Genomic DNA, 26,374 nt, shown 5'->3' with positions numbered 1-26,374 from the left:
AGTCCTGACAATGGTACCAGTTCTTTATCAAATTGAAGTGGAAGATTTGTTTAGAGTAATGAAGACAAGAAAGACGTGTTCAATAAGTATTTGTGTTTGGTATTTAAGGAAAAGACAGACAATTGGTGATGAGAGATGAGAATGATGAACTACCAGGCAACTAAAAAAACCCAAAGAAAAAAGATTAAATAGAAGCTACTGAAGTAAGAAATATTTGCATAGGAAACTTCAGATAGCTTATATCCAAGAGTTGTTAAACAGCTGACAGAGGAGTCTCTATTGTTATTACTACTTTTTGCTAGGTCTTAGGACAATTGGGAAACTTCCAAAAAGCTGGAAGAAAACTTATGTTGTGTTAATATTTAAGAAGGATAAAGTTAATGGCCTAGATAATTACAGTCCTGTCAGTCTGAAATTGATCTGGAGCAAAGTAATGGAATGGCTGACAGGGGACTCAATTACTAACTAATTAAAGAGGAGAAATATGGTAAATGCCAATCTAAGCGCAATATGGGAAACAGATACTGTCAAACACATTTGCTGGCTTTTTTTTCCAATTGTGACTACAAGCAAAACACAACACTTGATATACTTTGATTCTATATGACATTTGATGTGGTATTCATGACATTTGAGTTAAGAAACCATGATAATACAGAATTGACATGTCGCACATTAAATGAATCGAAAACTGGTTAACTGACATTTCAAAATGTGAATTTAAATGAGGAAGGATCACAGAATAGGTATTCTGCTGGGATAACTTCCTGGGCATACTCTAGTTAATATTTTTATCAACAATTTGGAAGAAAACCCAAAGGTTTGCAGAAGACTCAGTTGTTAAGGGAGAAGTCGGTAATAAAAAGAAAAGATCCCTGAGACTAGTTCACAAGGATTACGGAGTGATCTGGCGCAGACTAATAAAATAAGATCCAAATGTAAAGCTTCAGGGGAATAGGCTGTCTATTCTATAAGGGTTTGCAAAGGTCTAAGGGGGATAATGCAATAATTCAACTATTTTTTTACCTGAGTATCTGGTTCTATGACAAATAAATAAATTCACATCCACATTCCATGCTACTACTATTAAGTGTGCATGTACTTCAACAGTAATATACAAACCCAACTGTCCTGTATGGAAAAAGGATGAAATGAATCCATATTACATCATGTTATTAGTATGCATTCACAGCTCACGCTATAATGGTTCTGAAGGGAACATTACAGTATATTCAGAGAGTATGTCTGAAAAATAACACACACATTCTTAACAAGCCCCTTGGCAGCAGATCAAATTTGAAGGACCCTCAAAGCTAAGCAGGTGAATGGCATTTCTTCCCTTTATTTAGTTTTAGTCTTACCACAGAAATTCTCTTTTTCCTTCCCCTCATTGCGCTGGCTGACAAAATAGCCCAGTTTGTAAAGGAAACAAATCTCTCTGCCGTGAGTACCTGAGTACCAGAATCTGGCCCAAAATTAGATAACAGTTGTTGCATTATACATGCCAGTGCTGAGAAACACACCTGGAATCTCCAGTCTTTTCAGAAACCCAGTTAGTCTATGTGTCTTTAATTCAGCACAGTGTCTTTAATTCAGCACATATTGACCAAGTTAAAACTCACACATTGAAGTCTGTTGCATTTTAATCATGTTCTTAGCTGGGCAATAAAACAGGAAAATTAGAGGCTAGTTGGAGGCTAGAAGAGTTCTAGTTCCTTTCCTCTCTTAGCACTATGTGGTCCACTGCTTCATGGAAGAGAAGTTATGTATGTCCTCCTCACACTTGTCAACTTTGTAGCTGCAAGCAGAAGTTTGCACCTTTTCATGAGATGTGATCTCTCCCACAGCCCTTCAGTCTTACACAGTCCTAGGCATGTGCCAAATGTCCACTCCTAGGAGTTTTAGTGACTTGACTTCTGAGAGTGCTACGTTCCGAGAGAGTGCTTGAAGGATGTACCCTTTCCAGATAGGATCCAACATACCTTTCCAAAAAATCTCCATTCTTGTGTGCATGTGTGTGCATGTGCAGAAATAAAAACATGAGTTCTTTTAAGTGTAGGTTTTGTGGCTGAATTTACCCAAGATTACTAGATATGTTTAGGATAGATGCCTTAAAATGTCTTTAAAGTCAATTAAGAAATATTTTCGATGTAGTTCATGTTTGAGTGCAGCAGATTACAATAGTTTCTAGAACAGAGATCTTTGTTTCTTTGAGTTCATTGAACTGTCAGATATTATTATAGTGGTATATACATAAACAAAAATAAAAGTCTTTAGCACAAAATAATGTATAAATTATGTCAGACAATTGGAAAATTGTATACATTTATTCATATTTTAAAATAACGCAGGCACAATTTTGCAAGTACATAGAAGCACATTCTCCAAATGGGAGCAAAACCTAAGTAGCATATAGCAAGAAAACACATGGCAGAACATCTAAAATAAGTATAAATAGTATAAAAGTTTTCTAAGTCTACAGTGATACCTACTATGAATACACTTGTCAGCATTACAAGGCAACCAAAGAATATATGTAATAAATAGCATAACATGAAATTTCTAATTAAGTTTATGTTAGCAGCATATAGCAACTGTCTAAGAACAGAAGAATGCTGGTACACTGTATATACATGCACATGAGCACACATATACAGATACAACTGGAAGGCCATAAGAACAAAAATACCCTGGGGAAATGATGAAGGGAATTTTTATGTGTGATGCACTGTATAAAAACAATGTATGCATTAGCAAGTATCCGGCATGTTTGTGATAAAATCACATCCACAAGTGGAATCACAGTTAACTCTTCATCAGACGAAGCACTTTCCATGCTGTACCCATACTGGATTACTCTGTCCTATGCCACATTCCTGACTTACGGAGCACATTTCAATACTAATCTTAGGAGGAATCAGGCGCCCTTGATTCCCATGATCTGACAGTAGGAATCACATCTCAGATTTGAAAGAAAATACTTATGCAAAAAATAACCATGCAAAGCCCAGGGGGCGGGGAGAGACTTTCTCTATAGACACTCTGTGTTTGCAGACGTGTGTCTGTGTATGAGGAGGGGACAGATGAATAGCCAAAAGGGCAGTGAGCACACAGGTTGTTTTGAATTGAGCCATCCTCAGAAATACTATTTTCAGCAGCAACAATATGAAAAAACTACAGGCATCTTAGCCAATCCTCTATATGTGCAGTTCCTGTTAAAAAGATATTCCCATAAATGTCAAAAATTTGTGATCGCTGCCCTGCCAACATCGTGACACTATCCGTGTTGATAAAGTCATTCCCCATGTTACACTCAGATGTGAGTACCTTATAATAGAACACAGAATTGTGACTGTGAACGCTAGAGTAGGTTCACAAAAGCAAGTTTAACTATTTCTGATATTCCAGTGAAAAACATCAAATTTAGTAAATAAGTCCTGACTGTTTTCAACAATTTATTTGCTGCCAGCTGATAGCAGCACTTACAGAGCTCCAGCAAAGTGCTTTGGGCAACACATGATAGGAGAGAAAGGAAAAGCACTATTTCCTCTGCTTAAACGAAGTTTACACGCAACTTACATTATTTATTATAGTGTGAGAATAAAATGTGTAACATGCTATCATGCATAATACATGGTAAGAACATGCATTAGTTCAAGTTTACAGTCTCTTTATGGCCAGTATATCAGAACATCAGTGGCAGGTGCTGACAGCTGCATATCTTGAGGAATTCACAGAAATATCAGCAAGCAATGCAAAAAAGACGCACAATCAGCTAAGACACCCATAAAATAGTGACTCTTTGTGAGTTAATCTTACAAACAATACCAAATCCCAGTGTTATCTTTCCCACTGCATTCAAAGAAACTGAGTTCAGCACCTGAGGTGAGATAGTGCCCTAAGCAAGATTGTGCTGCTGACTTGAGGGAGCGTCCCTGCTCTGACATCCATCACTCCTCACCCCCAAGTTAGCATCACCACTCCCCTGACCCCACTGAAGGGGAGGATGGGGCAGATTTTGTGCACCTCACAGACTGCATAAGTCAGCTGGAGAATATTCTTCATCCAATGGGGCTGGAAAGGGCCCAAAGCTGTGGCTGAGTGGGGAGCCTATGAAAGCTTGGGGAGCAGGTCCAGGGATGCCGGGCAGATTATTATGGCTTCTACAGAAGCCCTGTCTTTCAATGGGGAGAGATCCTCTCTTTCTCCTTCCAGCCCCTTTCTGAAGGATTTGCTTAGGAGACGTCAATCCAGAACAAACACGTGAGACTTCTGTAGATTATGCAATACAAGGTTTACAAAAACCTTGCTTTTCTCTGTGTCATGAGCTACACATCACAGCAATAGCTAGAAAAATATATATGAATCTGGTGGCTGGCTATTTACCATACCATTCTTCACTCCCTCATGGTTAACTCACATTACCCTGCATCCTCTTGGGAAAGAAGGAACAGAATGAGACACATCTGCTGAAAATGAAACACTTTCTCCTCAAAAGAACTATGCTTATTCAGGAAAACTAGGCCTTTTTTAGTAAATACATGACTCTGTTGTATGCAGTGCATCACAATGCCCACAGACAGCTCCTGTGTGATCCTTTGCCACTAACACAGAGTTTCACTGTTGTGACTACCCGAAGGTTCATCATAAACAAACCCCAGACTTGCTCAAGCACAACTAAAGACGTATGCTATTTCCAAGATACATGCAGAAAAAAAATGTCATCAAAATATAAGCATCGGTATGTAAAGTGCTTCTGATTTTCTAGCTACTAAGGGCCCCATACAGTTATAATTCATGAGCAATTACTTATTTAATCACTGGACATGTCCTCTGGTTGAGCATCTGTGCTCTGCTGCCAACTATCTTTGTGTGGGGTCCTACTTTTGTGCAGCTCAGAAGCTGGTGAATAAAGACCATCTGCGTGAGCCCTCCAAGTGTTGGATGGGCTCCTTTTTATTAGGTCTGCAATGCATTATGTGCTCACAGTTCCTCTCAGACAATACACTGCTTACCTTAGTACCCAGGAGTGCAAAGATTTTACTGGGATGGGCACTGTATTCATGAACTTGCCTAAGTGATTTCCATCAGTTTTGAACTGAGTCCTCAGAGATTCCTAAATCAGTGAGTCTTCAGATAAGTTGTATCAGGCTGACTTCTTCATCCCTGGTGTTGTTTATATAGAAATCTTTAACAACACAGAATTTGCCTCTGCTTCTTCCTGTAAAGGGCGTGTTTTCCCATTGCTGGTAATTCCTACTGGTGAGAGTAGGACAATAATCCTACACAGGAGCTAAAGGCATTTGAAGAAATAGAATATTTTGGAAAAGTATTTCCAGGAGAGATCAATGGGTACTCCTGTCTTAAAGCACTTTAGGGGCATTTTATAGAAGTTGGAACACCATCTGCTCCTAAGTAGAACGCTTCCTCAGTCCTTCCTGCTTACTGATGTAACTGATACAAGCAGTCTGCAGATGGAGCCTCCCAGCCCAGATGGAAAGGGAATTTGGCTGGTTACATAGACTACTCTTTTGTTTTTGAGAAGAGACATTGGTATAGTCAGAGGGAAGTGATCTGGACATCCAGTGGGGATGAGAAGGTTGGGATCATGCCTGCTGTATTTGGAAAAACAAACCCTAGCTTTTTTGTGTTATTCAGTTAATTACTTGTGAATTAGCAATCAGCCAGTCAAAAAGATTCTTTTTTTTTCCCCTAGGAAAATTTCTGCTCCTATTTAAAACTTTTTTTCTCCTTGAAAAAAAATAAATCAGAAGGCAATGCAAGATAAAACATACTAAAATTTAGATGTTCATTAAAACCAGAGCTACAGCAAGCCAAATAATAAATGCCTTTTTTTTTTTTCTTAAAAAAGTCTATTAGAAAACTAACTACATTATAAAAGAAAACATTTGGTGACTACTTAGCTGACTGATGGCAAAAAAATTACCAAATTATTTGTGAGTATTCCTCTATCAGCAGCAATGTGAAGATCTATTTTGAAAACCTCAGGTAAACTCCCTGCTTGTTTTATACACATGAGTAGTTGATTAAAATAGGACTGCTTGAATGAATAAGCAATTAGGATCTGATTACATTCAGGTAAACTGTAGTAGGCTTTATTTTAAAGAATTAATAAATGATTCTCAGCTGATGTCTTAACTGCTCTCATAAGGTGAATCATCAAGGTCTCTTACCACACAGCCAAGTGCTGAGATTCTTTCTCCAGTACCACAGTGCTGATTTTTAAAAGATTTTGATGAAGCAATTTCTTCATAGAATCATCTTTAACACAACGGTCACAGTTCCTTACTCATATAATAAAAATCATGCAAATATGTGTTCAGTTTATGCTAAAGACAGGCTCATTTAAATAAGGGAACTGATGTTCATTTATTCTAGTGTGAATGAAGCCTGCTGCAATGTTTCTAAAAGTGGATCTGCTCTTACTGCAAATCCAAGCAGAGCGCAACACTTTTACTTTGCTCTGTGACAACTGCACTCTAATGATGTTCTCAATTTTGCTGTACATTTAGCTGTTCTTAGAGCTAAGCTAGCCTTTGCATGAGATACTGTTTCATACAGCGTGCGAGCACTCTACAAAGAGCTTCACTCTGAAGTACGCATTTTACAACAGACTTATGGCAATTTGGCAAGTCTTAATTATCTTAAAAACTTTCTCAGGCTTAAAAACTGTCTTGCATGTGAACACAACTCAGGCAGAATCCTTATGCCGTTCTCATTGGAGAGAAAGACTATGCTTCATGAGGACACTTCTCATATAAGTCTGTCCAGCCCACTTCGCTTCCATGTGCAACACTTTCATAGTAACTTTCTATTAACCCAAAGACCTTCTAAATACAAGTTCAATTTGACCGATGTTTTTCTTTTCAGCTCCTCTTCCCACAAGGGAGCTATAGGTTTTCCCAGGCTGCCCTGTACAATATGCGCGGAGCATTCTCTCTAGTTCTGCATGTCCTGCATTCTTCAAATCCTGCATTACAATTTTTTAATTAGCTTTCCATCTGTCCAGCCATCCATCTGAACTGAAAAGTTGCATAGGCATACAGCAATAAATCTAGCTCACTGTCTTTTGTGCCTACAACTTTTCATCCATCCATGACCCTTCCCCCTCTTGATTTCATCCCATTAGCCTACAATTGATTTTAAACTCCAGGGACAAGAAGCAGCCACCTTAAATTATTTGTATATTATAGCATTGCCTGTAGCCTTCAGACACTTTGGGCACCTCTTCTGCAAGGCATTATACAAATACATTCCAAATGAGATGATATGTCTCAAGAGCGTACAAGAAAGTCAGTGAAGACAGAGAGTAGGGAAATATTATTTTTCTCCTTTTCCAAACAGGAAAGTGAGACATCAAGTCATGCAAGAAGTCTGTGACAGAGCCTGTATTTGAATATAGATGTTTATCCATAATCATAAGCATGGCCCCAGCCTTTGCCTGACAACCAGCACAAACACCTATAGCACTAAAGTAAGCAGTGAAAGCTGACCTATATTGGAAATAAAATCAGAAAGCTGCATTTATTGTAGAAAATAGAAGGGGCAAGAGAGATGATATCCTGGCATCACCTACCAAAAGGAACAAGAAATCAATGATCAGGAGGAGGAACACTGGTTAAGAGACTTCCTTCCCATCCCAAGAGTTGCAGCTGCTAATGAGAGAATATATATGCCATGAACATAGAAAATATAGATTTATATATACAAATATACAATAGGAAAGAGTCAGTATACAAATACTTACATGTAAAAATATCTGTTTACTTTCCCATTTTCATGATTTACAAAAGCATACAAAGTTTCCTGTTGGTTAATGTTTAAGTAGTGTGAGTAAACCCTGTGTGTCATGTTCCACACATAATTCTTTCAAGTGTTCACAGTATTGGCTATTACAGTGTTAAATCTGACATTCCAGATGTTAAAATATTCATAGGACACATTCTAAACTTAAAGCATTAATTTAAATACAGTTTAAATAAAACTCACATGTGCAGTTGAATTATGGTCATATTACAAATGAGTCTACTGCAGTTGAAAACTTTCCATGAGAATAAGCTTGGAAATACATATTTCAACTAGAGATGAGTATATTTTAAAATTCTTGAACTGCCTCTTGATGTGCAGATAATACTGCAAGGTGGTGAGTTCTTTCAACTCCGTCTGAAGCAATGCAAGCTGAGAGAACTCAGTATTACAAATTATCCTCAGTAGGAAAGTGGATGCACAGAACAATTCTCCGTCAGATCCAGACATGCTGCCACTTTCTTCAAATACCCAACAGAAAAGAATACATGACAGGTACCATTGTTTTTGTGTTAAGAATAAATGCTCTGCAGCATTCTTCATCAGGAAAGTGTTTTATGGACTTAAATTAATCCTCACAACTCCCTTGTCAGGTAGATAGACACTATCCCAATTTTTAAAGATGGAGAAACTGGAGATTTAAAATGAATAATAATGGAAAATACTGTCAAAATACTGGTATTTGGATGTTGGAGCAACTCAAAGGCACAACTGGAGCAAATGGAGATGTTCATGAGGCAACTTTACACTAACCAGCTTGGGTACTGACAGTGGGCTTGGTACAACAGCCAAAGATTCATCATAGGCTGCAAAAACTTTCTTTGCTAAGTGTCATGTTAGAGCTAAACTGTGGGACAACAGCTTCAAAAAGTACAAAACCACATCATGCAAGATGGTGCAGCATGACCAGGGTGGAAGGAAGCTGCATTTCAGAAGTTATGAATTAATCAGGAGCCTGGAGTAAATATTGTCTTCTCATGTGAAAGTAGTGTGCAGTTCAAGAACCACATTTAGCTCATCTCTAATTTTACCATATATGCAAGTGCTCACATATAGCAATGTACTCAGGTGTTTTTTAAAATTTCCTCACTCATAGACCTTGGAGGTCTATCTTTTTCCTCTTATTTCTTCTGTGGAAAATTTCTACTTGACACCACAATGGAACTAGTGCTGCAGTACTGCAAATGAGCTACAAATACTAATTTTAATTAACTAAGGTGTTGGACAAGTTTTAAAGGACCACCGTGTTCTCTGTGTGCACCTGTATATACAGGAAATCTCATCTGCCTGTAACTGCTACTGCCTTGAAGTAAAATCCAGTTTAAGTATAAAGTGCCTTGTGTGGAGTAAAACCCTAAGAAATAACAAACAATGTGTCTGCCTTCCACAGATTGATTAATTTTGCTTAACAGCTGAACCATCACCCTCTTTGTCTTCTAGTTTTTAGCTTAGTGTTACCTAGGCTGAGAAAGGCCAGCCAGATGTAAGCAAAATTATTGTAAACTGAGACATTTTTGTAATATGCTGTTAAGGGAGAGTTAAGAAAACCAGTATCAAGACACTGTCCAGTTGGGGTGTGTAAATATTATTGTGTGCTTCTTTGCCCATTTAGCAAATACTTTCTTTTCCGTGATAAACCTGTGGCCTCCATATGGAGCATTTTCATGCAGAAAGTATTCCTCACACTCATCTCTTCCTGGCTCATAATAGTGGTAGGGAACTTTACGAAAGCCTTCTGACCTAGGGAAAAAAAAGATACACTTAAGTACTACTTGCAAGAAAAAACATTAATACATACTGCACCTGAATTCACTGAAATCCTTTCCATGTGTCAGCACCTGAACTCCTTTGCTAAATTGTATAAGGGCTTTCATTACAGCAAGATTTGTATGAATTTTCCTATAGAAAATGAAGCTACATGTATCTCTCAAAATACACTTATCTTACTAGTCAGTAAGAAGCTGTTGGGCCAGTTATTATGGGTACTGCACGTTTTGTTTAACCTGTGAGAACTCAGTCCATAATGCTCCATCCCTAAGCAAAGTCTTCTCTTTGGATAGTCCCAACTCTTGAAACAGTTTCTTGAACTGTCTGAATAAGGCAGTTATAAGAACAATATAAATTATAAGTAGGTAATGCAGTCAGAATTGCAGCTCTAAGGAAACCCATCCTTCTCTGCTGCCAACAGACTGAAGTGCTATCATGCTGTTAACTGGTTTTACATCAGGGCTATGCAATGCCAGCTTGGCTGAACTCTGTGAGGACAACTATAGTCCTGTCACCCCTCATCTCAGGGCGTCTACTGTGTTTTCATAAACAAAGAACACATATGTTCGTTCCATCTGGATGACTCACTCAATCAGTGAGATCTGCAAGTTCTGAAAAGTCAGTCTCTAACGTTAAGATACCCTTATTAAACAGCTGTGACTCAAATTCTTATTCTTTTTTTTTTTTTTTAGGGTCTGCCAGGAATAAGTCCCACACTGGAGTAACACAGAATGTGGAGGGAGGGTCTGCACAAAGACTTTACTCTAGGAGCTGAGGACCCACCAGACTGGTTACATGCAAGACTTGAAGCACCCTAGGTATAGAAGAATAGATTTGTACTAGTGTCATACATTGTTTATGACATTTCCTGCTTTTCTGAATGAGGAATAGTTTCATTTTATATTTTGCTACCATATACTGGAGATTAAAGCATTTAACTTGGCCTTTTAAAAATTGTGTTTAGAGTTATACTTCTGACAATAGGATTAATCCATTGTCACTATAAGGTCACTAACAGCAGTTGGTTGGAATTTATGTCAGTTTACTGTGATAAAGCTTGCAGGACTTGTTTTATTATCTAATTAGAACCCCCCTACTACTCAAAACAAGCCATATGTAACCTAGAAAGTTCAAGTAGTTTGCTCAATAGTGGTGAAATGTAATTTCAGGTAACTATCCTGGGCTAATCAGTTTCTTTCACTTCCAGGTGTATTTGGTATTCAGAGAGCTAATATATTAATATTTCCTCTATAGATTTGTTTTAGCAGTAGGAGTAAGTACATTTTGTAAGAAGAGTATGAACATACTTTGTTTCCAGCTAATTCAGAAACTGCAAAAGATCTTTGATTAAAAATAGTTCCTTATGACATCTGATGTTAGATTTTGGAAATGTTTTTATTTGATCAACGGCAAATGCCATATCAGGACTAAATATGCTGACAATAGTGTCACATCAATGCAAAACACTGGGAAATGACTGCCTGATCCATTTTTTGGATTTATGATTTTAAAATCAATTGTGAAATTTTGACAAGACATCAGAATTGTAGATGCATGAAAATAATTTCCTGTGATCTTACTTGCAGTAGGTGTCATTTATCATCCCATAGACGTGAATTCCATAGCAGGCATCCATAGCCAAAATTAAGGTAAACCAACCCGTACTGAGATATGAACCTGACTGGACTCTGTAAAAATAGAACATACACAAAACAAATTGCAATGAGAAATTATCAACACTTTATCAAAGAAATATAATCTATTACCTGGGACAAAAGGCATTAAGCAACTTGACAATCTGTCAAAACCATACAATTATTTTGAATTATTTATAGATACGCTCTCATTCTTGCCAGTTTGGGGCCTCAAGCTATTGTCCACAGAAAAAATACCATATTAAATATCTGAAGTCAAACAATGCATCTCCCATAAGACAGAAAATAATTTATTTTTACATCTGAAAGACAGCAATTAGTAGAGTGTGTAAAATGAGATAAAGTTCACCAAAAACCAGACTACTGGCAGATTTTGTGCTGTGTGCATGTACGTATGCACCATCCTCTTCCACAAGCAAAATCTTAATCTGCAGTGGGCTATCCTCATCTTGAAAATTCACACATTAATGAAACTTTTAAGGACATTTTGTTAGAAAACCATCTAATACAAGGCTTTGAAAAACAAAATTTTGTGCATATCCCCTTACATAAGTTTGTGTTAACCTAATGAAACTGAACAAGGGCAAGTGTAGGTACTGCATCTGGGGAGGAGTAACCCCATGCATCAGTACAGGTTGGGGGCTGACGTGCTGGAGAGCAGCTCTGTGGAAAGGGACCTGGGAGTCCTAGCGGACAACAGGATGACCATGAGCCAGCAATGTGCCCTGGTGGCCAAGAAGGCCAATGGCATCCTGGGGTGCATCAAGAAGAGTGTGGCCAGCAGGTTGAGGGAGGTCATCCTCCCCCTTTACTCTGCCCTGGTGAGGCCACATCTGGAGTATTGTGTCCAGTTCTGGGCTCCCGGGTTCAAGAAGGACAGGGAACTGCTGGAGAGGGTCCAGCAAAGGGCTACAAAGATGATTAGGGGACTGGAGTATCTTTTTTTCGAGGAAAGGCTGAGGGACTTGGGTCTTCTTAGCCTAGAGAAAAGACGACTGAGGGGGGATCTTATCAATACTTATAAATACTTAAAGGGAGGGTGCCAGGTAGATGGGAACAGTCTTTTTTCAGTGGTGCACAGTGACAGAACGAGGCAACGGGCACAAACTTGAACATAGGAAGTTCCATCTTAACATGAGGAGGGACTTCTTTACTTTGAGGGTGGCAGAGCACTGGAATGGACTGCCCAGAGAGGCGGTGGAGTGTCCCACACTGGAGACATTCAAAACCTGCTGGGACACCATCCTGTGCAACCTGCTGTAGGTGAAGCTGCTCTGGCAGGGGGGTTGGACTAGATGATCTCCAGAGGGCCCTTCCAACCCTGACCATTCTATGATTCTGTGATCATTCTTTAAGATAACATAGCAGAGAAAAAAAGCACAAAAGGACAGTGGCCAGATCGATAACTTTTGCTCAAATAACTAGTTGCATTAAATCAGTCTAAAAGTATTACCTGCATGAGTGAGAACAAATTACATGTGTAAGGATTTGTCTCGCACATTGGCTACGTGAGCAACCATATGCATTGTTAATTGCCGACCCGATCCTGTTCACTCTGCTCACACAAGTGTTACCAATTGGGTACTGGGAGTCAACTGAGCTACCCATATAACCTGGCCAAGCAACACCTACTGCTTTAAGTAGGTCTTATAAGTAATCTTCATAAGTAATAAGAACACACTTAGTCCTCATTGCTTACACACTGGTTGAAGTCCAGCTTTGTGCATGTATTGCTTTCAGTTTGACTGAAATCAATGAAAATAATTACCTTAAAATTATAAATAACTTGTCCAATTTCCAAATAAAGATATCACAGAAGTTGTAAAACCACCTTAATGGAGCCCCAACTTTTGCTCAGTTTGAGAGAGCTGGATGTGAGTGACAGGAGAGGATAATTTAGCTTTATGCCCATCTTCTAGCTCTTACGTTTTGGGTACAGCAGGGAGCAGTCTTTTCTCCATCGTAAGTTAAAGTAGCCTAAGGTTTGCACACAATTAAGTTTTGCTGCAAAAGAACTCAGAAGTAGGCCTATGTGCAAATTAGTTATCCCCATCAACAAAATCTTCTGAAAACACTTTCATCCTTGGGTAGGAACAAAGCTTTCATGTGGAAAAAAATACCATATAGCAACTTATCCAGCCTGTAAAACCCAACTTTCCTGCGAGACAACAGAACCAACCTCAGGTGTTTCTTCCTGGTTCAGAGCAAGAACGTACTACAGTCTCCTGCCTCCTAGGTAAATCTGCCAATCATTGGATTTGGCTCAGACTCTGTGTTAATGCCTTGCTCTTTCTTGTTGAAGTTTGACTAAATACTAATTAAGATGATGGGCTAAAAAGTAGTTGTACAACCTTTATAATGACATTTACCCGACTCATACAGGACCCAGATTCAAATTCTTTCCCTGATGAATACCTTTTATTATGGATAGTAGAAAAGTTCCAAGAGCTTTACATTCCTAAAGAAACTCCAGTACACTCCAGTTTAAACACATCTTATTTCTTTAGTGAAAAACAATTACCTCAAATTCCAGAGAGTTTTATTGTACTCGAGAACACTCAGAATAGTTTGGACTACATCTTCTATTCCTTGCCCATGTCTATCATCCTTCATAGGTTAGCTGGTGTGAACTTCTATCCCTACCTTTCCTGAAAAATCCTTATCCTTAGGATAATTCCTAAGTATCTGTTTAGCTGCCTTTTGCCTTTGACCATTCTGGAAACAATAAATAAAGGGCTAACTTAGCACTGAAGAATGACAAGTCAGAACAAAAGGCAGGGTGTCAAATACCCGTGTTTCATTAGGTGGACACCAACTATCATTGTGCTTCTTTACTTCATACCTTTATAGCTACAAAACTGTACAGCTGTTTATCTGCCCTGTTAGGATCTTCATTTCTTCAAACAGAATGTTCTGCTACTGTCTAGCAAAGAGAATTCCCAATCTGATTGACGTTATTTCAGAGTAACATTCTGCCATGATAAAAAGCTGCATTGCTTCTAACCTGCTTTCTGCTCTTGCACCAGAAGAACACTAGCCTTGAGCTTTTAAAGCCATTTAGAATCATAATAACCATTTATAAGAACACTATGAAGATCAGGACCCTTCCGATAATGGAGGTTTATTGGAGAGTACTATATTGACAGTAGCATCTGAAATTTGCCATACTCAGGAGGAAAAAGGAATTTTTAAAAAAATTAATCAATATTTCATGTCTTGTTTTAACACCATTGGACCTTACTCCTCTCATCTATATACTACACTGGCAGGATAAATAAAAACAGCAGAGTGAGTTCCCAGATACCTTCCCTGGGAGATGAAGTACATGACAGAATACAGATTATATACTTTAAAACAAAGCACTTACATTCCTCTCATTTTTTCCTCTGAAGATACATAGGGATACAAGGGAATATACTTAAGCAGTGGGGATTCTTGATGATTTGGTAACACCTTAGAATTCAATCTGATACTGTAAACATACTTTCAACATTCTAATGAAAGCAATATTAGAAATGTGAAAACAATTTTAGCTGTCCCTAAAAAGTCATAAATCTCTGAATACCTTTTAAAATATCATCCCATAAAACTGTAGTGCAAAGCAATGTCTCAGCCCTTGCTATTATGCTAACACCGTGCACTCAATTTCTTTCTCTACAGGAGAGTTTTACATGTTTTTTGGCCAGGGTTTTTTGAGGCTCATTAGAAAGAGTTCCTCTTGTTCCTGTAATTGCATTCAAATTTCAAATTTTACACAAGAAAAGAATTCTCCATTTATGTGTAGCATAAGGCTATGTTACTGCACAAACCTGAGGGAAGGAGGACATTAATCCCAAAATAGGGAAACCAGGAGTTTGTTAAACATCATCCATAGAACTACTATAGGCAAATCTATTGTGATATATGTGTGTGCAGCAAATCCAAAATTGTTCCCTATGGCTCACAGTGACTTTTTCTTATACTCTAAAATTAATGGGGCACCATATCTAGGCAGGAAATTGTCTCAACAGCTCAGGAGAAAATAATGCACTATTTTTCAAAAAATGCATTTAAAAAGAAGATGCTTTTGCTTTCAAGACATGATTTACAACGGGATGCAGCAATAAAACGGCAATGCTCACAAAAAGTTACTTTGTCTGTTTATCTTGAAAATCAAAGCTTATTTTGCAAACTTCCTACATTATTAGGATTCTTAAAGAAATGCTAGTTATTGGAATGTAATTCATTCTGTTAAATACCATCCAGCATTTCAATAAAGTACATAGGCATATGCTTAACATTAAACACATGAAAATACCAATGGAACCAACTTAATTAAGATACTTGAAACAAAATATACGGTTGCCTATTTTGCTCATAGTGAAGGTTTAAGTGCTTAAAATGTCATTATTTCATCTCAGAATATAAAAGTAAGCTCCAAGATTAATAGTGTCATGTCTCAAAACAGAATTTGCATTTTTAGTAATGCTTTCCATAAACTCCAGTAGAAAGAACTGACTACAGTTTCTCACAGTACCTTAAAAAGGAGATTGCTTTCTATATTTTAGAAGGCAATGGTAAAAATCATATTTAGGATTGCTAGAATTATGATGTGTGATACATAAAGCTTTAATTAAAAATTAATTAAAAATAATAGCAATTAGGGTTCTTTAGCCTTAGCTTTCCAATATTCTACAAAAAGCATAAGAAATTTATATAAAGAAGATGGAATAGAGAGCACCCCATAAAAATGTTGGTGACTGAAATTCATCTTCTTTGACATCTATAACCATGCTTTGATGTAGGCTAAATGAAGGAAAAACTAGTTCCTTCTCTCATCAGGGGAAAATGGAGGAACATCAAATATTTTCTTAATGATCAAGGGCAGGTGAGTTCAAATTGGGTAAAAGTTTTGTTGTCACTTGAGTTCTGATTTTACCATAGAATTCCAGGAAGTTCTTTTCTTTGTTCAATTGTTCCAGGATTTTTTATGTGTACAATCAATTTTAGCTTTATGGTTCAATGGACTGTAATTTCCAGTGGGGACTTCAGTGGTAAAAAAATGAAGATGAAAAAAAAAAAAGTTTGTTAAGGCAGAGATTATCCGTAGACAAGCACTTTCACGTCAATCTCATTGCAGAAAAGAATTTAGAAGCCTATTTTTTAATTCTTTGCTGGGAAAAAATAAAGAGCACAGAAGGTCAATTAAGAGTACTAATTAAGATGAAAAACAAAGAAATTTTAGGACTTCAAGAAGCTATTAAGTAACAGAGAGCTTGCCAAAAGCATTAATTAGACACTTTTTTGCTTTATTTAAAAATATTGCAGTAAAATAAAATTCAACAATGACAGATTGAAATGACAAGATTCTCCAGGCCAATTAATTGACAAAAAAATTATATTTTCATAAAGGCTGTTTACAGACTCTAATCCTCAGATGACCCTCTTGCCAAACTACTGAATCAGCAGTAGCTTTATTTGCAGCAGTTTGTCAGGCCCCTTGATTAATAAATAAGTAAAAATAAGGGTATTCTTCTAAAGAAACTAAGAGACCTGTAATCCACAGAGTGGAGGCTTCATAATGTGAGATGTCCTTCCAACATGCTAAAAGATTTGTAAAAATGATTCAAAATAAATAGAAATATTTTCAAGACCTGTGTCACGATTAGCTTAGACTGTGTTCAGGTAGACTTGTCTCTGGTACTTGTATCTGCAGAGCATCAAGATACAGTTAATCTTCTGGCAGGGGCACAGTATAGTCCGGTTTGACCTTTCTCTCTGCCACTCACCCCACGTCAGCCTCATCTGTGACTGACCCTCAGGAATGAGGGCAGAATGTACATGTCCCCTCTGCACTCTCTTGTTAAAGACAACCAGCTCTTTTTCTCCCCGGATTATTGTAGGTTTTTGCATTGCTGAATGTTTCCTTACAAGTAGAAATATGGAAAATTTATCTACACCAGCACAAACTGGTGATCCATTACTTAATTCTATACTAACCAAATTAATGCTACCATTGTACTTATGTTGACTGAGATTTCCCTTTTTCTCTGAGGAAGCATCTCTGAATATAGCTTCTGAACAACTCTTCATCTTTCCCAAATTAAACGCCCACATTCCCTAAGTCATAGGTTTGGTCTGTGCCTTCCTCTTCATATCAAAAGTAGAATTGTAAATGACAGATTAGAATAAGCTGACAGAAAAATGCACCCACCCCTGAGAGAACAGCAAGGCTCATTTTCCTAGCACCTCTCCTTTGAGGAGCACATATACATCTCTGTACATATTTTCTTGAGAGGAAAAAGTGAAGTACGTTTAGCACAGGAGGATGGTAAGACTCTCAATGCTGAAGAGTATTAGCACTAGCCTAGATTTAATTCTGTTTTCTGTAAGACTCGGTGCTTTGTTGCTAATAATTTCATTATATACTTTCTGCAGAAAAAATAGCACAAGAGCAGCAATGAAGACACAAGCACAGAGAATTGATTTCACCTGGTAAAAATGGTTGCTATTTCCGCATTATAAAGATACCTGTTAGGCAGTTGTTTATCATAATTATTCATTCTTTTGTATGTGTGTGTGTGCACGCATGTGCTTGCTTTGCATTCCATAACAATGCAGGACATCTAATAATAAACACCCATGCCCCTCTAGCAGTGAGCAGACTGTCTCACACATTCAAAAGCCCACACGGTGCTTCAGGTCATTCTGAAAAGTGAAACATTTATATATGGACAGATGTTTTATTATCCATCATGTATGGTTTTATGCGAAGCTTAAACAAGTGGAATGCATTATGAATAGCACAGACCACATTCCAGATTCTGACAGTGGCTGTACCCAGAAAGATTTACCTGGGAACGGGGAAATGATGCACTCCTGCCAGCCCAAACTCTTGGTAGATCATCCTTACCGTGAATACTGAAAACAAACTGCAGTCAGGTGGCATACAGTCCAATTAATCTCTGGAAATATAGGTTTTCTATCTATATTAATACTGCACCAATGGAACACAGAGGACAAGAGTCCATTTCAGTTTAATTTACTACAAACCCGCAGTAAAGGCTACTCCTAGGTCACAAACTAGCCCATGAGAATCTCCCCTTACAAACTGATTTAAAAAGAGATGTAAAAATTAATAAATCCTATGTCAAAATGGCCTTGAAAAAAAGACAAGGACACTTCTGAATGATAACAAAGGGAACACAGAAATGATGGCTTTGTATTTAACTGCATCTAATTAAAAAAAGTACAACTATTTGACTTACTACTTACAATTTTTGGCAAGAAAGGCAAAAACAATATTAGAAGTAAGGAAGAATCTGTTACTGCAATTATTGAAAACCACACGACATCTGCTTGGCTATGTAATTTATGTATATAGTTCCAATCTTTGTGGTGTGTACATTTTTTTTTTTTATTTCTTTCCTCTCTTTCTCTGCTCTATTCAATATACACATGGAAACCTGAAACAAAGGAGAAAAAAAAAGGCAGCTTAAAGAAATTGACTTCTGCTGCCCAGGCTTCTGTAGCTTCCTTATATCGGATTTCTTGACCTGACTTTGATGCATCTCAGCTCAGTTGTGAACTCAGGCAACAAGAGAAGGAAGTTATTTCATCCAGGCAGAGAGGGCTCCTTCAGGTGCCTGTGCTGCTGAGCTCAAAGAAGAAAAGGAGAATTCCCGTTTATCAAGAGTAATCATAGAGGTTCAGCTTGCTGCAAAGCATAGAGAAAAGAAACAAGACTAAAGAATTATAATTGTAAATACTACCTTCTAAGCCGATATATGCATATCGTGTATATTATTTTGAGGTGATTCCTGTGCAAGAAAACCTGTCCTAATCTTTTCAAGTTGAATGGCATCCTCTGCAGAGAACAAGAGTTGCTAGCTAAATTCCTTACAGCTGTTGGGCTTCTGCAGCTCGCACTGACTCTTCAGATACAAACTGTGCTCTTGGTGCAAACTGTTTACAGATCAGTAAATCCCAATTCCAGTATTTGTTATCTCTTCCTTAGTCTTCTTGTTTCCAGAAATACATATTCTTTTGCTTTCTCTTGAATCAAGAATTCTTTATTTCCCTTTCTTAAGTACAAACTGTGGTCTGAGGCACCAACCATGCTACGGCATGTTCTCAAGTTATTAGTAAAAGATGCCATTTCTAAGTGCCCTGGTTGCAGTTGCCACCTGAGATCTGAAGTCAAGCAGTTTATGCATGATTACCAATAACCTTGACCCACTGGAGGTGTACTGTGCAGAAAGAGAAGTGTGTGGCGGCACAGATCTCCATTTGTACTTGGATTTGCCTGATGAGCAAATGGACTTTTAAATCAGAAGAGGATCCACAGAAGTGTCGACCATTACAACTATGCAATTATGTTTGGAACGAAGGGAAACTAAATTCACATAAGCAGATTTGAGGGCTAAGCTGTTGGCATCTTTACACAGACATTTTTCTCTTCAAAAATCACCTGAGTAAAATTCACTCCACCCTTAGGAAGACTGAGGTTATCAGGAAATGCAACTCTTCTGGTCTATGCCAGCGTAGCACTTGCTCCACAGTACAATTACTTATGCTTGCAGTGGTTGACGCAAATGGGAGGTAATCCCAAATCTGCTTTCCCTGAACAGTACTCAAGCCTGCAAGTTAGTTGTGGCACTGTGGTGTACTCCTGTCCCACGACTCTCCACTTTCCATTGGCCTATGCTAAATCAAAGACTTACTGCAATCCCTGATGGCTGTGACAAAGGGAGTGATGGCTGAAACCTTGACACAGGTTTCACAGCTTGTGCCATGAGCCTCCATGGGGCAGCTTTATGTGCTCTTCTCTTCCCCAGTAGCTGCATGCAGTTTGCTGAGCGCCAGTTCAACATTTTCCCACAGCATGAAAGGGAGTGGAGAAGGATTTAGATTTTCATTTTTTGTTACCAAAAATGAATCAAAACGCAATAAGAAAAAAAGACAACAGTGACTTTTTCCAGCATGTACATTTAAACCAATACTTGCTGTCTTGGTTCTGCACATTTTTCTCCAGAGAGGATGTAAACTAAACAGAGCTGCAGTTAATCCAGGATCCCCAAAGAGAATTAATTAAGCAGGCTTTCCCACCCTTTTCTTTTGGTATTAAAGGGCACTTACTACTCCTAGCTGCATATTTTAGTCAAATCTATTGTAGGTGAATACAGAAGAAATTTCTTGATTAGCTCTTACCTTGTCAAGACAAGATACTGAAGAAGTTCATTTAACCTTGGCTGAAAGCAGCTTGAATTTTTCATAAACATTTTCTATTAGGTTTTTTATTTTATGATTAAAGCAAAAAATATGAGACAACTTTCTAAAATTGCACATTGTACGTTTGTGACATTGGGATGTGAGCAGAGGCTTTTATAAAGGTATTTTGTTTTACTGCTATGGTGAAAATGAAAGAACAGCTAGCACGAGACTGTACCCTAACGATTCATTTGAGAGGGGAGACCATTGGATATTCAGCTGATAGAAGCCACATTGAGGTACATCAGCTGATATCCTTTTACATTTTGTACAATCTGCAGTCATTGTGTTAAGTCAATTACTACCTCTTTGATGTTAACATGGAAAGGAAGGCAGTGTTACATTTTTCTCCCAACATTTCACATGTATCTGAGAACTTTGTTTTTCACCAGGGTGGATGCTCATCCAAAAAAAGCTTATGGAGGGCCAGCCATAATATTATTGGGAAGTTTCATTACTGAAAGGACGATATTCACTGAAAAAAGAGAACTCAAACCCCAAATAAGGCCTTCATCAGTGCACATCCCTCTATCAACAGCTTGTCTTTCCCCAACTGTGGTATTCATGAGTATTTTCTGGTATTCTAAAATTCATCCCTAATTTGTTGCTAAATTACTTACTGATTATTTACAGTACAGTAGCAATGTGAATCCTCGCAGTGCAAGGCACTATACACCCACATGCGACAGTCCTTAACCCAAAGAGCTTACCTGTCAAATAATAAGAGAAAAAGATTCTTTGGAGAACATACATATCCTTATTCCTAGTTCTCACGGGGAACTGATGAATACTGAGATTTCCTCCCTTACATTTAAGGCATGTATATAAGCAGTAATTTAACATGCATGTGAAAGTCTCTGCACTGAGTATAGCAGGTAGAATGGAATAAAAAAAATGCAAGACCTTCTCCTTCTAGTACTGTTCCATAGAAACTTCCTATGATATTGCATCATGCTACAAAGCCACATTCTCTGAAATTGAATCCAGAGCCACAGTGCTCTTCTTTACACTGCCTATTTGCACAAGCCAAAAGTTCATTTTAGATTATGGAACATCAATATTTTTAGCAATAATGAAATCTTAAATCCAGACAAATTATTCTGATGTGGAAAAAAGGAGGTAAAAATAGAACTTGCGTGGGTCTGAATTTTAATTCAAATGCAAGAGGCCATAATGTAACCCATCAGTCAAGCTTTGAAGATGAACTGCTAATTAACACAGATGTTGCATTCCCTTTTACTACCGTAACTTTCTCCAGATTAACTTTTCCTTGAAGTAAAAAAGGAACCAAAATATTTCTCTTTCTTGTTCTTTTTTTTGACGTGCCATTTAATGGAACACACAGACATATATAGGTATCATATTACTGTTTAGTATCAATTACTCTCTGTATTCCATCCAAATGTCTCTAGTCTTTCACTGCTTTCTTAATTAACTCACCTCTGTCCAACTGTTTAGAAAGAAGCAAATAATCCTAGCCTCTGAGCTACTGAAACTTCCCCTACCTTCTCCATTGCTCTGTTTACACAGTAGGTGGCTTTTTGATGGGCACCTTTCGCTGATGTACACTGTGGGCAGAAGAGGTTGAGGTCTAATTAAAGTCCCACTTGAAATATAGGGTCCTAAGTCCTCAGGACATGCAAGCTTAGCTTTTGTCTTTCCCCTGCTTTTCACCAAAAGCTACTACATTTATTCAGCGGGGTCTTCTGAAGACCAGATTCCTGCAGCCACTGACACAAATATTTACACTGAAGGCAGCACCTTGATTGCAGACAGACATATTCAGCAGAACAGTGGTTTGTTGTTTTTTTTTTTCCTCTCAGATGGCAGCCTTTGGAAAAAAGCGTGATACAGCAAACAAGTTACAAAAGCAGAAGACTGCCACAGAGAAACTCACAGGAAGAACTATGGATCAGAGTAGGTTCCCTTTTAGCGCACTGCACAGTTCCTTCAACACTGGACAATTTCAGAGTATTTTCTTCCCTTATTCACTGAGTAGACCGCAGGATAGTAATTGTACAAATGGAAGCTGGGAGAAAAATCTCCATACTTATTAGAATGGCAGTGAAATGCTCTAAAAGAGAATTGTTATGGCTTCCCTGCTATCAACTGAAGTAGCAAATTAGTTAATTTTCTAAGTGTTTCACAATCCAGCTTTTTGAGAATAGTGAACTCAAGAATTATCGGGCTAATCATGGAGCCAGCTCGCTGTCAGTGTAAGCTAATGCCTAGTAACAAAGCATGGTGAAGAATTCAGTTAGCTTCAGGGATTTGATATTTCCAGTAAACCAAAGTTATTAGAACACATTCATGAAGCAGGACAGTGGTCCTTTGCTTTATAAATAAATACTCTGATTTCTCCTCCACATATTATATTGCTATTAATGACATCATCTTTTCAGTGATTCCCAGTATCAGCTAGTTAAGACTTTGATACGTTTGCCAATAAAGCTCTGCAGGCAAGCAGTCTTTAGAAGGCCACATACCTGACAGCATACATCAGAGGAGGCTGTGGCTGCATCAAAGGAGGAGGCATCAAAGTTCAGGAGGTCACAGTTAACTGAATTCTTACCTATAAGATTTGCATAGCAAACATTAAAAAAACCTAATTCATTACAATTACAGCCCACTTGCTACAATGTAGATGACTCAATGCTACATCTTTTTGGCACCAAATTGTAAAATTTAAACCTGCCAAAAATCTGTTACATAATTACATTACGGAGAACCTCAGGTAACACTAGTAGCTACATAGCTGGAAGGAACACCAGATTAAAAATTTAGAGTTCAATCACAAACCCAATACCAGAGATAACGTCACAATTAGTTTTACAAAACAACATCATTCTTTATGAGGCTTTTTCTTTGCCTCTTCATGCTATTTGCCTGATAAGCTCTTGCCAACAAAGACATTATACTAATTACAATTAGTTATACAACGTGTGGGACAACTGAAATGATTTATTGATTTTTCCTCACAAAATAAACCTTATTTTGAATTCCAAATATACAGTAAGAAAAAAAAAGCAGAAGCCCCAGATGGCATGTTTACTCCAGACATGTATGAATGCGAATATACTTATAGAGACACTCAATCCATTTAAAATTTTAATCTTATAGAAGTTTGGAAAAATCAGTGTGGAGAAGATTTTAGGCAATTAAATTCCTTTTCCCCTGAGCAGAGACGTTTAAGGTACAAACCAAGAGCTGAGCTGTTTTCAAAAAAACTTAGAACTAAGAGGATCTTCCAGCAATAGTTAAGAATGAAAGTGTCCAGGCCAACAAAGTATGCATGTTTGTCATGCAATATTAATATGGCACTGACAATGTTTGCATTTGATATAATCTCTTATCTACATGCAATCTGAAGAGGTGAAAGAATATGAAGCTGTGTTAAATATCTTTCTGTGTTAAATATCAATCTGTGGAAATTACCACTTCATATCTAGGCACGGAAATCATGAAGGAAACTTTTTGCTTCATTTTTTTTGGGAACTTATTCTTAGCACTTCTACAAGACCTTCCTTTGTCCTCCATCCTGCAACATCATGAATGCTCGTCAAATCCTACTGAGAATTTGCTCATCCTGTGAATGTCCCCAGTGTTCAAATGTATTTCCATGAAGGATGTGCATGGATTGAGAGTCTAAGCAGAATATAGCACTTGATCCTTCATGGGGACCCTCCTCACAAGTCTGTATCTTAAATTCCTTTGAAATGCCAAAAAAATACCTCAACTTACTGAAAAAATGAATAGCTGATCCAGTTTGATGTTCTCCCAGTCTTTTGTATTATACGCCTCATGTTCAGAGCTCCACCTTACCTGAGCACATAGACATAAACCTTCCGTAATACAGACAATGAATCTATACAAGTAAATAGGCTTAGATGAAACAGCTACACTCACAAACCAGCAGGTTTACTGCTTGATCTCTACAGTGCCTTTTGCCACTACACTGGCCATCTTGTCCTTAGTCTTGACAAGAGAAGGCATAGCACTTAGGCAAAATACATTTCTTCTCTTTTTTCTGGTCTGCAAGTCGGCATTATCTGATTAGGTCTACTTCCTACGGCTTGTTCAGTCTTGCTTATCAGACACACTGGAAAATATTTCCAATAATAAGCCACCAGAAATCTGCCTTCATATCTGCTGTCAGGCTACACATAACAGAAATCTTTTCATTTTAGTTTTAAAGTATTGCTTCATTCAACAAACCGACTGCTGGCTGACACACAATCTAACCTAAAGGCTATGGATCAGCAGGTAAATGCAGAAATTCTATTAGTTTTCAGACCTGAGGTTTACGCCTTTCATTTCAAATGAAATCAAAATCCTACACATGAATAGGTAAAGCACAGAGTAAAGATCCTTTCTTAAACCCATCTATTACCTATTACATGAGCGTAAGGAAGAAAGCCGTTTCTGCATCTTGTAGATACTGTATTTCTTGTGCTCAATGACACTGGCAAGGATGGTAAATAGCAGACATAAAAGAGATCCACTCTGAGGAAAAATTAAACCCATGACGAACATTATTTTAGGCAATGTGAAATCCTGCAAAGGTACAAAGACAGGCGTATTCGGATATGCTTGGTCTTAACAAAACCTCTCCAAGCTTGTATAAATCGGACATCCTTGCCTAAATCTGAATTTAAAAGTCATAGGCAAACCTGTCTATGCTTTAGGGGTTTTGGAAATGAGCATCCTCATTTAGCACCAGAGGAAGGAAATAGTGCAAAAGCGCATATAACAAAGTATCCAGAATGTTTACGAAAATATTTCTTTTTCCAAACTGAAAGACACCAACAAATAGAGACTTTATTCTTTTGTTCCTTCTATAATTGTACATACTTTTGATATCTAACCAGATTTCCTACCCAGCTTTATATATAAATGCAAGAGAATTATGAATGATTGACACCTGACTTCATTTTACCATTTGCTCTGAAGAGATAGAAGTTCTCAGACCACATGCATCAGCATTTGACACAGTATACAGACCGAATCCTCAAATTAATAGCAGTGAGTATAACTAATTTCTGGTGTGGTCAAGCAGAACTTCAGTGAAGTCACTGGAACCACTTCTGCCAAAGTTGAATTTCTCTGTGAGACTGGTATATTGTCTGGTATACAGGCAGAGTACCTTTTGGAGATAAGGTCCCCTGATATGAGGCCCACCATAAACCTGCGGAAAGGACACACCTACATTCTAGCTTTGTGGCTCAGAGTTTTCTTTAATATATACACAGTCCCCGTATAATTATGCCACACACTGTTTTCCTGTTTTCCACACCATCACAGTGGATGGTGATTGTCTTAGAGCAAGAAAATCAATTGCGATTACCTAATCACAATTATGATCACACTAATGGTGCTTTTTACTGCATGTCTTGTTCTGTGCATTCAGTTAAGGAAATTGTTCCATGGGTTTGCTATTTATTCAGGAAAAAAATATAGAATAAAAGCATGACTTTTTCTTCTTGGAAAAATTAGTTGTAATATTTGTCTTTGGAGTATGGCATTAAACAGTGAAGAAGCTACTCAGCTTGTTGGGCTCCCTCTTTCTCATTATACAAGCCCACTCATATCTTTCATTTGTATTTTGTGTTTATTTGTATTTAATCTATATTTTCCTCTGGCAATAGGTTTGATAGCATCTTGTTTCATTTTGTGCTGCTGCTATCTTATAGCTTGATGATTACAAGTGAGTTGGTATTCTTTATCATAGCTCTTAGTTATTACGATATTCAGTCCTCATGTATGGATTTCCCATACATTTTCTCCAAGAAAGGTAGAACTGTAGCTGTTACACAAAACTGAGAAGAAATGGAAGTCTACACAGTGTGAGATTTCACCTTTCATGTTCACTTGGAACA

At 37.8% G+C, this 26,374-nt stretch overlaps 1 protein-coding gene across 1 annotated transcript in view; it reads right to left on the bottom strand.

The window, feature by feature from the left end:
- Positions 1-9,380: 9,380 nt before the first annotated feature.
- ST6GALNAC3 (ST6 (alpha-N-acetyl-neuraminyl-2,3-beta-galactosyl-1,3)-N-acetylgalactosaminide alpha-2,6-sialyltransferase 3) overlaps positions 9,381-26,374 on the bottom strand; it is a 158,131-nt gene continuing 141,137 nt past the window's right edge. Inside the window, exons 6-7 of the mRNA XM_009884872.1 lie at positions 11,175-11,282; positions 9,381-9,567 (exon numbers count right to left, since the gene is read on the bottom strand). Of these exons, the coding sequence (XP_009883174.1) occupies positions 9,381-9,567; positions 11,175-11,282 (295 nt within the window). The remainder of the gene's footprint in view (positions 9,568-11,174; positions 11,283-26,374) is intronic.

This window comes from Charadrius vociferus, unplaced genomic scaffold, assembly GCF_000708025.1.
Source record: "Charadrius vociferus isolate BGI_N301 unplaced genomic scaffold, ASM70802v2 scaffold163, whole genome shotgun sequence".
NCBI classification, from domain to species: Eukaryota; Metazoa; Chordata; class Aves; order Charadriiformes; family Charadriidae; genus Charadrius; species Charadrius vociferus.
This window is presented reverse-complemented; position numbering and strand designations above follow the sequence as displayed.